Source organism: Corvus moneduloides, chromosome 30 (assembly GCF_009650955.1).
Source record: "Corvus moneduloides isolate bCorMon1 chromosome 30, bCorMon1.pri, whole genome shotgun sequence".
Lineage (NCBI taxonomy): Eukaryota > Metazoa > Chordata > Aves > Passeriformes > Corvidae > Corvus > Corvus moneduloides.
The window spans coordinates 2,297,589-2,310,520 of record NC_045505.1 but is presented as its reverse complement, the minus strand read 5'-3'; the positions used below and the strand labels follow the sequence as shown (position 1 = coordinate 2,310,520).

The following is a 12,932-nucleotide window of genomic DNA, read 5'->3' as shown; positions in this document are numbered from 1 at the left end:
GGAGATGATAAATATGGAAGATTTCCTCCCCCCCCACCTGCCAGCCAAAGCCTCTTGGGGGGCACTGAGAGGTCCCAGGTTTCTCCTGGAATTTCCCCCATGCCAGGGGATGAGACCCAACCACTCGTTTCCAGGAAATGGAGCCAAAATAAGGGATGGAATAGAAATATTGGGATTTAACTCCGATTTCACTCCATTCTGCCTTTGGGGTGCAAAGGACGGGGAGCAGGGACAGCATTTGCTGCCCTGTGGATCCACGGGTCCCGTTTAGGACTCGGGATATTGGGAAGAGATCCATCCCCGGGAGGGTGGTGAGGCCAGAACTCCCCCAAAGCCACCCGGAGCTCGGCAGGGGCCGGGAGATTAATGATTGCTCAAGTGCGGAGTTAAACGGGCGATAAGAGTTTGATAAGGCAGAGCTGCCGCCCGTGGCGGGGCAGGAGCTGCTGCTCCCAGCGATCCAGAGCCGGGCGGCCGGAGCAGCCTCTGGAAGCGGCCGGGATGGGTGACCCCGCACCCGGCTGGGGCACGGCCACAATTCCCTGGCGTTCCCGAGCCTGGGAAGGCCAGCGGGGAAGTGCGGGGGGCACTGGGGGTGTTGGGATCGCCCAGGGATGGGATGAGGGACCACCCCGGGCTCAGGGACACCCCCAGGGACACCTCAGGGCCACCATCACTGCTGTGTGATGGCCTCAAACCCCCCCGAAAGCACCTCACTGGTCCAGTAACACCGGGACACTGGGCTGGACAGAGCCACTGGTCCGCACTGGGATGCTCCGCCTGATTTCCCGAGGGATTGGGATCCCCACACCTCCCACAGCCCCCAGGGGCAGCGGGGTCTGTGATCCCCGGCCCTCGCACACCCCATCCCGCGTCCCGGAGCTGCTCCAGGCCATCCCCCACAGGCTCGGGAAGGGCTCTCAGCTCCAGCGGGACTGGGAGCCGTTCCCAGGAATGCGGGGTGGGAGGAAGCGAGGAGACAAAGGGGCAGGGAGGGAGCTTCGGGAAAGGGCTGGGGGGACCCTCATTCCTGGGTCTGGACTGCGATGGGATTGGGATGGGATGGGATGAGGCGGTGGAAGCCTCAGCCAAAAGAGGAACCGCCCGCGGTCCCCGGTGGGGCCCAGGGCAGGTGTCTCTCCCTCGGCTGCCGGGGTGGGGCTGCCCGGGCTCCAAGAGCTGCTGCCTTCCTCAGGCCTCTTCCTCCTTCTCCTAACGAGCTCTGATTTGCATGGGGGGACGTGTCTGTGCACGGCCGGCATCCCCCGCCCGTGCCGGGGACCCGGGGCCCGTCCCAGGGAATCCTGGGGGCAGCTCCTGGGTGGGGGGACTCCAGCACGGGGGAGGTTGTTGTGATCCCGGAGCGGCTGCGGCAGCGCCGGGAGCCTCCAGGAATCCCGGGAAAAGCGTCCTCGGCCTCCAGGCGCTTGCAGAGGCAGCGGGGGGGAGGAGGGATCGGGGGCAGGAAGGATCAGGATCGTGTCCCGCTGCTTAAGGATGTGCCCAAGGCCAGGCTGGGAGGCCCCGTCTCGGAGGGACAGATTTGGGGACACCGATGTGACCCCCAGAGCCCCTCGGGTGCCTGGGCAGGAGGGGGAGCAGGGGAGGCTCGAGGCTCTTTCCCCAAATTCCTTGAATCCAGCTGATGTTTCCCATCCCTGCTCTAGCTGGGGTGGGGGCCGATTTAAAGGCAGATTTGAATTTTAAAATTGGGATTTATTTCAAGAGGAAAGGCTCCTTTTGGCAGAACCCCCTTTCCTTTTTTGCCAAAAGCCCCAGCAAAAGCTCTCCCAGGACCGCTGGGCCTTGCTCCAGCTTTGCTGCTCCGGCCGGGGGCTGGGGGCCACCTCCCCAGTACACACCAGCTTCCCAGTACAAACCATCCCCCAGTATAAACCATTCCCAGTACAAACCATCCCCCAGTATAAACCATTCCCAGTACAAACCCCCTCCCTCCTCTCAGCCCCTCTGGGTCCTGTTTTCCCCCCACCGGGCTGGGCAGGGCAGGGGGGTCCCCCGCGATCCCCCAAACCCCAGGGTCTCGTTGAGGTGCTCCGGGACTCCTGGAGACCCCCCCAAAATCCAGACCCGGGGGTCCCAGGGGGTCCCGGGGGGCTGGGAGCTGCCGCGGGTGGGGTCGGGGCTGTGCCTCCCCCGCCATGGCTGAACGAGGGGCGCGGGGGTCCCCTCCAGCCCCGAGGGGTCCCCTCCAGCCTTGGGGTCCTCTCCATCCCCGAGGGGCCCCCTCCAGCCGCGGGGTCCCGGTGCGGGGCCGTGGGAGCCGGGGAGGGGCCGCGGGCGGAGCTCCCGTGCCCGGGGCGGGCCCGGCGCGGCGGCGGCGGCGGAGCCGCTCCCGAGCCCGGCCCCGTCCCGAGGAGCCGCGGAGCAGCCCCGGGCCGTGGCCGCGATGGCCTCGCTCCCCCCCGCCGCCGCCGCCGCATGAAGGTGCGCGGGGCCGGGCCGGGGGGAGCGGCCGGGGGGGGGCGGAGGGGCGCGGGGCCGGGGCGAGCGGGGCTGGAGCCGGGGAGCGGCGCCGGCGCCGCCCCCTCGCAGCCCCCCGGGGGTCCCGGCGCGGACGGAGCGCGGCTCTCGGGGCTGCTCAGGAGGATGCACTTGTTCCGGAGCTCCAGCTACGAGGTGCGGCTGGAGGGGGCCGGGGGGAGCCTGCCCCGCATCCAGGGAATCCGCTGGGTGAGTGGGGCCGTGGGGCGCGCGTCCCGAATCCAGGGAATCCGCTGGGGGATTGGGGCCGGGGGTCTCCCCAGCACCGGGAACCCAGGATGAGAGGAGGGGAGGGAGTCCAGGAGCGCAGGGAGCCAGGCGAGGATGGAAGGAGCCAGGTGAGGGCACAGGGAGTGAAGCCAGGCGTGCAGGGAGCCAGGTGAAGGAGCGGGGAGTGAAGCCAGGCGTGCAGGTGAGGGTACGAGGAGCCAGGTGAGGGTACAGGGAGTGAAGCCAGGCGTGCAGGGAGCCAGGTGAGGCTGCAGGGAGCCAGGTGAGGGCACGAGGAGCCAGGTGAGGCTGCAGGTGAGCTGTGCAGGCTGCACGCTTCCCCAGCCGCCTGCCCCGGGCCCGTCTCCGGGCGGAGCGGAGCGGAACGTGCGGCCAGGCGTGAAGCGAGCCCGGTGCCAGGTGCCCGGCAGCGCATCCCGGCCCGGCCGCCAGCGGGAAGGACATTCCCAACGCTCCCCCGCCCGTTCCCGCAGCGGGGATTTGTTCCTTGGCATCGCGTCCTCCCCGCCTGGCCCCGGGAGCTGGGGGGCTCCTGGGGGTCCCGGGCCCTGCTCTCGGCCCCTCGTTGTCCCCTCTGGCGGGGAGGTGACCCTGGAGCCCTGGCAGAGCTTCCGGGGCTTTGCGTCCTTCCCCTTGCCTCACTGCTTGACCTGGGAGACTTTTCAAGGGGAAAAGTGGGATTATTTTAGGGGAACAACCCCCCTTTGGGCATTTCCACGCAGCGCGGGGGCTCCCTCCCAGATGGGAGTTTTCCTCTCCTTCCCCTTCCTTCCCGATTTTTTTCCCTCCGGAACTTTTAGGAACGGACTTTGGGGAGGGCTTTTGAGGGGCACTCAGCCTGGGAAGCCGGGCCAGCAGCGGGCCTGGAGCGTTCCTGGGATAAATCCCACCAGACCTGGCAGCGGTGGCACCTGCGGCGCGGCAGGAGCGTCCCCTCCCCGGGGGACACCCAGGGATCGAGGGGAGCGGAGCCGATCTGAGCAGGGAAAGGGGGATTTTTGTCCCAGCACAGCCATTCCTGGGGCAGGTGAGCGGCCGGGAAGCGCCTGGCTGTGCCTTGGAGCACCACTATTGTCCCTTGTCCCCGTCACTGGAAGCTCCTGGAAACTCCTCCCAGCGTCCTGGCTCCGTCTCATCCCTCCTGGGACCTGATCCCAGCGCCAGCAAATCCCTCCCGGCTCCAAAGGACATCGGTGTCCCCAAGCGTCCGTCCTCTGTCCTTCCCAGGGGACGAGTGCCACCGTGCCAGCGACAAGTGCCACCTTGCCAGCCCCCACCGCGTCCCTGGCGAGGACAGCGGGGCCGGAGCGGGTCCCGGAGCCCCGTCCCGGGGGATGCCAAGCCGTGTCCCGGGAGATGCCGAGCCCCGGCCGCCGGCCGCGCCTGCGGAGGCTGCGGATGGGCGAGGACTTTCTCCGGAGCCGTAAAGCCCGAAATAGCCCCGGTTGTTTTCCTCGGGATCCCAAACAAAAGCGGCCGCGAGCGCGAAACGGCCGCTGGCGGCCTTGGCCGGGCGCCTGGCGCTGCCGGAATCCTGGAGAAAGGCAGGATCCCGGCGTGTCCCGTGGGCAGGAAGATGGAAAAGGCAACTCCTTAGGAAGCCGCTTGGAGCGACGCCGTGACAATGAGGGGGGGTTGGGGAGCGTCCTGCAGGTCCCGACCCGCGGCTGGATGCTCCAGGGAGGAGGTTTGGGGACAGCGGGAGGGTTTGGGTGGTTCCAGAGCCGCCCTGGCAGTGAGGAACCCCCGGGAAAGGAGGAATCTGATCCTTGAGCGGGATTTTTGTGTTTCTTTCGGTGTCCTTGGAGCGTGGCCGGAGCTGGCCCGGGGCACAGCTTGGCTCTGTGCCCCAAGGACAGAGCTCACTGCCGGGGGACAGCAGAGGCCGTTTGGGGACCGGGGCAGCGCTCGCTTGGACGCATGGGGTGACACGGACCTGCTGCACCCATGGGGTGACACGGACCTGCTGCACCCACGAGTGACAGGGACCTCCTGCACCCATGGGGTGACACAGATCTCCCGCTTCCACGGGTGACAGGGACCTCTGGCTCCCATGGGGTGACACCTCCGTGTCCCCCCGGAGCAGCCGCCTCCCGGCTCCCATTCGCAAACATTTGCTCGGAGCGGTTCCTGCTCCCCGCGGCCGTCACGGGGCTCGGCAGAGTTTGCGGAGTGCCTGAGTCACCGTGTCCCTGCCTTGGGGACAGTGTGGCCAGGTCAGGAGCGGTGTCCCAGCACTGGTGACACCGTGGCTGTGCCAGGAACTGTGTCCCAGCCTTGGTGACAGCACCACAGGGTCAGGAGCAGCGTCGCAGCCTCGGTGGCACCGTGGCACAGGTGGCACAGGTGGCACAGGTCCCCCGGCACCTGCAGCGTTCCAAGAGCCGCTCGAATTCCTCCTGAGCCGTTGCAAAGTGCTGGGAGCAGGTGGAGGCTCAGCCTGGAGGATCCTGCACTAATTAACTCCTGCCATCGGCTCCCTTAATTGTGCCTTCCATCCGGACCGTCCCCCTGGGCTGGGATTGCTCCAACCTTCCCTGCTCGGAGCCCGCAGATCCTGGCAGGATCCCTGGAGACGCCGCTTTTTGAGTGCCCGTCCGGGGAGCTGCGGAGCCCCTACAGCCGGGAATACCCGGAGGGGACCCCCAAATCCCCCTGGGGGTGCCCCCGCTGTGGGTGGATGTCTCTCGGAGGGGTGGCCGTGCCCCCGTGCCGGGTGAACGCTCCCGGCGCGTTCCCGGTGCCGGGAACTGGTCTGACGGGTGAGGCCGAGGTTGTTTATCCAGGGCCGTGGCCAGGACGGAGCCCGGGTGCCTCGGTCCCCGCGGGCAGCGCCTGCACCGGAGCTCGGCCACCTTTGCCCCGGGATCCGGGCGGGGCTGGGGAGGACGGGGCTCGTCCCTCCGTGGGTTTGTTTTTACCTGGAGCATCCCCGAGGGGACAGCTGGGAGAAAAATGAGCTCGAGAGGGGGACTGGGGTCAGGATCTGGGTGCAGGAAATGGGTTCTGGATTCAGGTTCTGGGTGCTGGGTCAGGAACTGGGTGCTGGGTTCAGGAAATCGGTGCTGAGTGCAGGATCTGGGTTCTGGATTCAGGATCTGGATGCTGGGGAGCTGCCTCCTCACCTGGTGAAGAGCTGGGTCTGCTCTGGGGGTGTCCAGCCCCTCCCCAGGCTGTGTGGGGTGAGGGGGGCACAGCAGAGCCCCCACAGCCACCAACCCCCCTTTGGTTTTCCAGACCCCACTCCTGGACTCGGAATCCAGCCTGGACTATGGACACAGCATCACCCAGGTGGGGGGGGCCGGGGAAGCCCCCGGGGACGTGAATTTGGGGAGGCTGGGGGGGTGGGGGTCCGGAGCACCCCCACATCCGGGGCCATCGGCTCTGGGGTGGTCAGTCCTTGGGCTTGGCCATTCCCGAGGTGGGCGATGGCGATCCCAGGGCACTGGGGGGACCGGTGACAGCACAGCCCCCCACCCACCGCCTCCCTTGTCCCCCTCCCACCCTCAGGCATCCACGGAGAAGATCTGGAGGGCCGGGAAGCTCCTCTTCGCCCACCTCAGCAGCTCCCGGCCCGGCCTCATCCGCGACCACAAACACCACCTGCGGCACCACCGGTGGGACGGGGGCTCAGGGGGCTCACAGGGGGCTCTGGGGGTGCTGTCCCGGGGGGTTCTCATGCCCTGTCCCCCCCAGGCAGTGCTGCTCGGGGAAGGACTTGGTGGATTGGCTGCTGAGCGCCGGCGTCGCCGTCCAGACGCGCAGCCAGGCCGTGGGCATCGGGCAGGTGCTGGTGGACGGAGGGGTCCTGACGCACGGTGAGGGCTCCGGGGGGCTCCGGGGGGCTCGGGCGGGGTGCAGAGCGGAGCTGACGGCCGCTGTGCCCCCGCAGTGAGGCAGGAGTGGCACTTCCAGGACAAGGACACGCAGTTTTACCGCTTTGCCGAGCTGGAGCTGAGCCCCGAGCCCGGCGCGGGGCCGCGGGACCCCGAGGAGCTGCTGGAGGCTTTGGGGTTCCTGGCGCAGCTGGGCCCCGACGCGCTGCTCTCCATGGCCCTGCGCAAGCCGTGAGTGCCCCGGGGGGGCTCCTTTGGACCTTTTGGACCCTGCTTGGGGGCGTCTGGAGCACCCAAGGGGCTGCTGACCCGAGAACATCACCCGGGGATGGAAGGGGGCTGGAGAGGGGGGGCTGTGCCCTGGGGGGGGGGGCGGGGAGGGGCACAGGGAGCCGCTGACCCCCACCCCCCCCAGGCCTGCCCAGCGCACGCAGGACGAGCTGGAGCTGATCTTCGAGGAGCTGCTGCACATCAAAGCTGTGGCTCATCTCTCCAACTCGGTGAGTGAGGCCGTGTCCCCAAATCTTGCGGGGTGGGGGTGTCCCCTGGGCTGCTGCTGGGCCCCAAATCCTCCTGAATCCCATCAACTGCTGTCCAGGCATCCTCCCCTGGTCCCCAAATCCTCCTGCACCCCTTCCCTTCCCGTCTGAGCATCCTCTCCCCATCCTCTCTGTGCCCCCGCCCCCCCATTCCCCGATCCCCTGTGTCCCCTCCTGGCCCAGCTGGGGGTGACAGGGCTGTCCCCTGGCGCAGGTGAAGCGGGAGCTGGCGGCCGTGCTGATGTTCGAGGGGCACCAGCGCGCGGGCACTGTCCGTGAGTCACCGGGGGCACTCGGGGTCCCCAGCCTGGGGACACCAGAGCCGTTCCCAAAACTGCGGCTTTACCCCCCCGTCTTTCCCGGGCTCCGTCACAGTGTTCAGCCAAGGTGACAAAGGCACCTCCTGGTACATCATCTGGAAGGGCTCGGTCAACGTGGTCACCCACGGCAAGGTGGGTTTGCCGCCACGCGGGGTGGGGGGACACCTCGGGGACACCTCAGTGTCACCACCCCTGACCCCCTGTGCTGTCCGCAGGGCTTGGTGGCCACCCTGCACGAGGGGGACGACTTCGGGCAGCTGGCGCTGGTGAACGATGCCCCGCGGGCGGCCACCATCCTCCTGCGCGAGGACAATTGTCACTTCCTGCGCGTGGACAAGCAGGACTTCAACCGCATCCTCAAGGTGCGGCTGGAGCGGGGGGGAGAGATGGGATTGGGGGGGAATTTTTGGGGATCCCGGCCGGGCTGACGGCTGGGTTGTCCCCCAGGATGTGGAGGCCAACACGGTGCGGCTGAAGGAGCACGGGAAGGTGGTGCTGGTGCTGCAGAAGGACCTGCAGGGTGGCAGCGGCCAGGCGGCCTCGGCGCGGAGCAGCAGGTGACACCCCCGTCCCTGTCCCCTGAACAGCCCCCGCGGCTCCTCTGCCCTCTCCAGCCTCCCTCGGGGCAGTTTTTGAGAGGAACAAAGGGACGAGGAGCAGGGACACCAGCCCGTTCTGTCACCGGTGCGTGGCGTGGTGGCCCTGCCCGTGGTGCCACATCTGCCCCTCCTGTCCCCACCAGGTACCTGGTGATGGCCGGGACGCCCGAGAAGATCCTGGAGCACTTGCTGGAGTTCATGAGGCTCGATGCCACCCTCTACGACCCCGTGGGTAGGTGGGGGTGTCCCCCTGCGAGAGCCACCCGGAGATGGGGCTGGGGACAGGCGTGGGGAGCGGGGCTTGTCATTCCCGGTGTCCAACCCCAAATCCTGCTCCTCCCACCCTGGCATCGCTAAAAATCCCTAAAGCTGGGGCCGGGAGAGGGCGGCAACTCCGGGGCGGGGAGCGGCGCCTCTCCCGCGCCTCTCGGTCTCCCTCTGCCTTCGGAGAGGAGAACCCCGGGCGCGCCGGGAGCCAGGAGATGTCCCCAGCGGGTCACAGATCCGAGCCTGTCACCGGCGCTGCCTTGGAGACGGCTCCTGCCAATCCCCGGGATCCGCCTTCCCACCCGAACGATCCAGCCCCTCCCGCGGGGTTTGGGAACAAAATCCGCCCGGTCGCGAGTGGGGTCCCGTGGTGGGGACACCCCAAGTCAGCCCCAGGCACACGGGGGATCCTTCGCTGCGGTCACCGTGTCCCCACCGCGCTGGGGACAGGAGTGACGCTGCCCCGCTCCCTCGCAGACACGCTGCTGGGGGATTTCCTGCTCACCTACACCGTGTTCATGCCGACCTCGCAGCTCTGCCGGGCCCTGCTGCACCAGTATCCTTCTGCTGCGGGAACTGGGGGGGACTGGACTCCATCCCACGCTGGGGACACGCTCAGCCCGGTCCCTGTCACCTCAGGGGGATCCCCTTTTAGGGCTCTTGGGCACATCCCCATCTCCCGGGGTGACATCCCTGGGGATCGCTGTCCCTCTCCACGTTTTACTGGTGCCCTTGACTGGTCCCAGTTTCCGCGCGGAGCCGCTGGAGGGCTCGGAGCAGGACAAGGCCACCTATTCCCTGCGGAAGCGGCGGAAAATCCTGCGGCTTGTGAGCCAGTGGGTGCTGCTCTACGGGCGGCTGCTGCAGGGTGACCGCAGCACCACGGCGCTGCTGCAGGTACGGGCAGGGCGACACGGGAACACCGCGGGGACCGGCGGGGACCGCCCCGCGCTCACCCCCGGGCCCCCTGTCCCTCCAGAACCTGGCGGACCTGGCGAGCCGGGACCCCCGGCTGGGCGGGCTGGGCCAGGAGCAGGGCCAGGAGCGGCGGCGGCCCCGAGCGTGAGTCCCCCAGTGTCCTCCAGTGTCCCCCGGGGTCTCCCGGTGTCCCCCGATGCCACCGCGGGTGCCCGTGTCCCTTCCCCGAGGGGCTGCGCTTCCCTGGGGAGGAGCTTTTGGGGCGTCTCTGGGGCCACCTTATCCCCGGTCGGGGGGTTCCCGGCCGTGGGAAGGGTGTCACACACAGCCGGGTGGGGCTCGGAGCTGGCCGGAATCCCGGGGGTGGCCGGTCCCGGTTCTGTCCTCAGTGGGAACGGCGGCTCCATCCTTCCCCTCCCGCAGGCTGGAGAACGGTGACGGCAGCGTGTCCCCCCAGCCTAAGGTAGGGACCCCCTGAGGGGGGACAGGGCAGGATCTGGGTCCCCCCTGCCCTTTGGGAACACCCCGCGGGAGGGGTGGTGGCTGGGGCCGCATCCTCCCCTCTGACCTGCCTTTCCCAGGCTCGGAGCTCGGGAATGTGGCCCGGGAGCCCCGAGGAGGCGATCCTGGACAGCACGTGCACCCTGAGAGCCCAGGACAAAGGTATTGCCCCTGCGGGGGGGACCGTGGCCCCCGGCGTGGGGACACTGAGGCCCCTTTTGTCCCCGCCAGTGCCCTACGAGATCTTTAGGGCCGACCACTCGTGCCTGGTGTCGGTGCTGCCCGTGAACGCCTCGGTGCGGGACGTCCTGCGGGCCCTGGCGCCGCGGCTGGGCCAGGACCGGGAGCACGTCCTGGTCAAGGTGAACTCGGCCGGAGGTGAGGGGGCTCCCCCGGGGTGGCCTTGTCCCCATGCCCAGCCGGGATCTGTCCCCTCCTCCATCCCGGCCCCCCGTTCCCTCCCCGCAGACAGAGCGGTGCTGCCGCCGGACGCCGTGGGGGTGTTCACAGCGCTGGGGCTCAACGAGAGGCTCTTTGTGGTCAGCAGGGACGAGCTGGGCAGCCTGGTGAGTGCGGGGTGGGGGTCCGGGGTGGGCAGCACCAGAGGGGTTGGAGGTTGTGGTGCCTCGCTTTGGGGTGTCCGTCCCTCCCGGGGTCTGCTGAGGGCAGGAGGGGTCAGGGATCCTTTGCCGTGCACAGACCCCCCACCCCGAGCAGCTGGGCCCCCACGCCGGCTCCTCGGACACCCTGGACCTGATCAGCTCGAAGGACCTGGCCAGCCACCTCACCGACTACGACTGGAACCTCTTCAAGAGCATCCACCAGGTCTGGCCCGCGCTGGGACTGCGGCGGGAGCAGCCGGGGAAGGACGGGGAGGGTCGGGACACCCCTCACCTGCCGGCGTTCCCAGGTGGAAATGATTCACTACATCGTGGGGCCGCACAAGTTCCACGAGGTCACCACGGCCAACCTGGCGCGGGTGATGCGGCGCTTCAACGAGCTGCAGTTCTGGGTGGCCACCGAGCTGTGCCTGTGCCCCGAGCTCGGGCGGCGCACGCAGCTCCTCCGCAAGTTCATCAAACTGGCGGCACAGTGAGTCCCTGTCCCGGTCCCTGCCACTGTCCCCGTCCCCATCCCCATCCCTGACCCGTCCCCGTCCCCGCCTGCAGCCTCAAGGAGCAGAAGAACCTGAATTCCTTCTTCGCGGTGATGTTTGGTGTGAGCAACACGGCCGTGACTCGCCTGGCCAAGACCTGGGAGGTGACTGCGGGGGGGTGGGGGGACAGCGGGAGGTGCCAGGGGTGGGACAGCCGGGGGTCTCTGGGGTGGGACAGGCGAGTGCCAGCCCCGTGATGCTGTCACTGCGCAGAGATTGCCCCACAAGATCCGGAAGCTGCACTCGGCCCTGGAGCAGATGCTGGTGAGCGGAGCCCCTCCCGCCCCGTGTCCCCCTCCCCGCTCCATGTCCCCCTCCCCACCCCATGTCCCCCCTTCCCGCCCCTTATCCCTCTCCCCGCCCCGTGTCCCCCCTTTCTGCCCCGTGTCCCCCCTTCCTGCCCAGTGTCCCCCTCCCCACCCCATGTCCCCCCTCTCCACCCCGTGTCCCCCTCCCCGCCCCGTGTCCCCCCTTCCTGCCCCGTGTCCCCCTCTCCACCCCGTGTCCCCCTCCCCGCCCCGTGTCCCCCTTCCTGCCCCGTGTCCCCCTTCCCATCCCGTGTCCCCCTTCCTGGCCAGATTTGCCCCTGGAGCAATGGGGAGGGGATGCCACTGTCCCTCCTGTCCCCCCCGTCTCCCCCCTGTCCCTGCCCGCCCTGCTCCGTCCCCAGGACCCGTCGTGGAACCACCGCGTCTATCGCCTGGCCGTGGCCAAGATGAGCCCCCCCATCATCCCCTTCGTGCCCCTCCTGCTCAAAGGTGGGTGTCCGGCATTGGGCTGGGCTGGTGGGGACCCTCTGGGCCTGTCCAGTGCTCCCAGGGACCGGGGAGCCTGCTCTGACCCCTAAACCCCCCCAGACATGACCTTCATCCACGAGGGCAATCGCACCCTGGCTGAGAACCTCATCAACTTCGAGAAGATGGTGAGTGGGGGGGGTGGCTCCCCGGGGACCCCTCCCCTGGGGCAGCCCCCCAGCAGCCGGGGGGTCCCAGTGTGGCCACAGCCATGGCAGGGACAGAGTTTTTGGGGATCCAAATGGGGCCAGGTGGCAGCAGGTGACCCCTGTGCCTCGCCCACAGCACATGATGGCCAAGACCGTGCGAGTCCTGCAGCGCTGCCGGGGCCACGCGCACGGTGAGTGTTTCCGGGAGCCGGGGAGGGAGCCGGGGAGGGGGCCGGGAGCGTCCCCTGGGGACAGGGCTGAGCCCCCTTCTCTCTGTCCCCACCCAGCTCCGCTGTCCCCGCTGCGGAACCGCTCCCCGCACCGGCCCGAGGATGCCAAGGCCGTCAGGATCTCCACATGTATGTCTGGAGTTCATCAGTCTGATCCCTACCCCGGCCCTGGGCAACCCCCAACCCTGTGCGGGGGTCCCTGAGCTGCGGGAGAGGGGATGGAGATGGAGGGATCAGTGGAGGGGGATCCGTGAGCCAGGCCAGGGGTGGTGTGGAGGTTTGGAGGTGACGGAGGGCAGCGCAGGGGGATCCGTGGGGTGATCCTGCAGGGATGGAGAAGGTCACCAGGCTGTGCCGTGGGGATGGAGGGGACTTGACCTCGTCTCTCCCCGCAGGCTCGGAGCAGTCCCTGAGCGTGCGGAACCCCGTCTCCACCTGGGCCTACCTGCAGCACCTGAGGGCCATCGACAGCCAGAAGGAGCTGCTGCGGCTCTCCCGGGACCTGGAGCCCTGAGGGTCATGGGGCCGGAGCAGGGATGGGGGCCCAGAGCGGGGATGGGGGCCCAGAGTGAGGATGGGGGCCCAGAGCGGTGATTTGGGGCTGGAGTGGGTATGGGGGCCCGGAGTGGTGATGGGGGCCCGGCTGCCGGCGGCAGGGCAGCCCCTGGCTCTGCTCCCGGTGGCCCCGGGCTGTGCTGGAGCTGGCCCCGAGCTCGGCTGTGCAGCGGGTCCGGCCGTGTGGGGCAGCCGGGGCCCCGGAGAGCTCCGGGCAGAGCAATAGAGGTATTTTTGTACGCATGGCTGTGCTCCCTGTTCTTCTCTGAGCCCGGGGTCACCCCCTGCACCCACCTGGGAGGAAAAGGGGCTGCGGTGCCCCCGATGTGACCCAG

General features: G+C 68.7%; 1 protein-coding gene across 2 annotated transcripts; it reads left to right on the top strand.

The window, feature by feature from the left end:
• Positions 1 to 2,422: 2,422 nt before the first annotated feature.
• Positions 2,423 to 12,840, top strand: RAPGEF3 (Rap guanine nucleotide exchange factor 3). 2 transcript variants are annotated; one of them, XM_032094198.1, is made up of 27 exons: positions 2,423 to 2,445; positions 5,971 to 6,024; positions 6,244 to 6,350; positions 6,430 to 6,551; positions 6,626 to 6,800; positions 6,985 to 7,069; positions 7,323 to 7,383; positions 7,484 to 7,560; positions 7,644 to 7,790; positions 7,876 to 7,985; positions 8,171 to 8,259; positions 8,772 to 8,850; positions 9,041 to 9,191; positions 9,274 to 9,356; positions 9,636 to 9,675; positions 9,794 to 9,875; positions 9,945 to 10,091; positions 10,182 to 10,279; positions 10,413 to 10,538; positions 10,624 to 10,805; positions 10,883 to 10,973; positions 11,083 to 11,133; positions 11,540 to 11,627; positions 11,727 to 11,791; positions 11,949 to 12,003; positions 12,100 to 12,171; positions 12,438 to 12,840. In XM_032094198.1, exons 1-27 carry the CDS (start codon positions 2,440 to 2,442, stop codon positions 12,554 to 12,556), a joined length of 2,562 nt encoding a protein of 853 aa, XP_031950089.1. In that variant the 5' UTR covers positions 2,423 to 2,439; the 3' UTR covers positions 12,557 to 12,840. The 2 variants fall into 2 exon arrangements, with proteins under 2 accessions (XP_031950089.1, XP_031950088.1); XM_032094197.1 differs by having other exon boundaries at positions 2,425 to 2,691.
• Positions 12,841 to 12,932: the final 92 nt, after the last annotated feature.

Coding starts and splice junctions, on each gene's coding strand:
- RAPGEF3 (XM_032094197.1), top strand. CDS start 2,440: ATGAAGGTGCGCGGGGCCGGGCCGGGGGGAGCGGCCGGGGGGGGGCGG. Junction 6,025..6,243: donor ATGGACACAGCATCACCCAG/GTGGGGGGGGCC, acceptor TCCCACCCTCAG/GCATCCACGGAGAAGATCTG. Junction 11,134..11,539: donor CGGCCCTGGAGCAGATGCTG/GTGAGCGGAGCC, acceptor CTCCGTCCCCAG/GACCCGTCGTGGAACCACCG.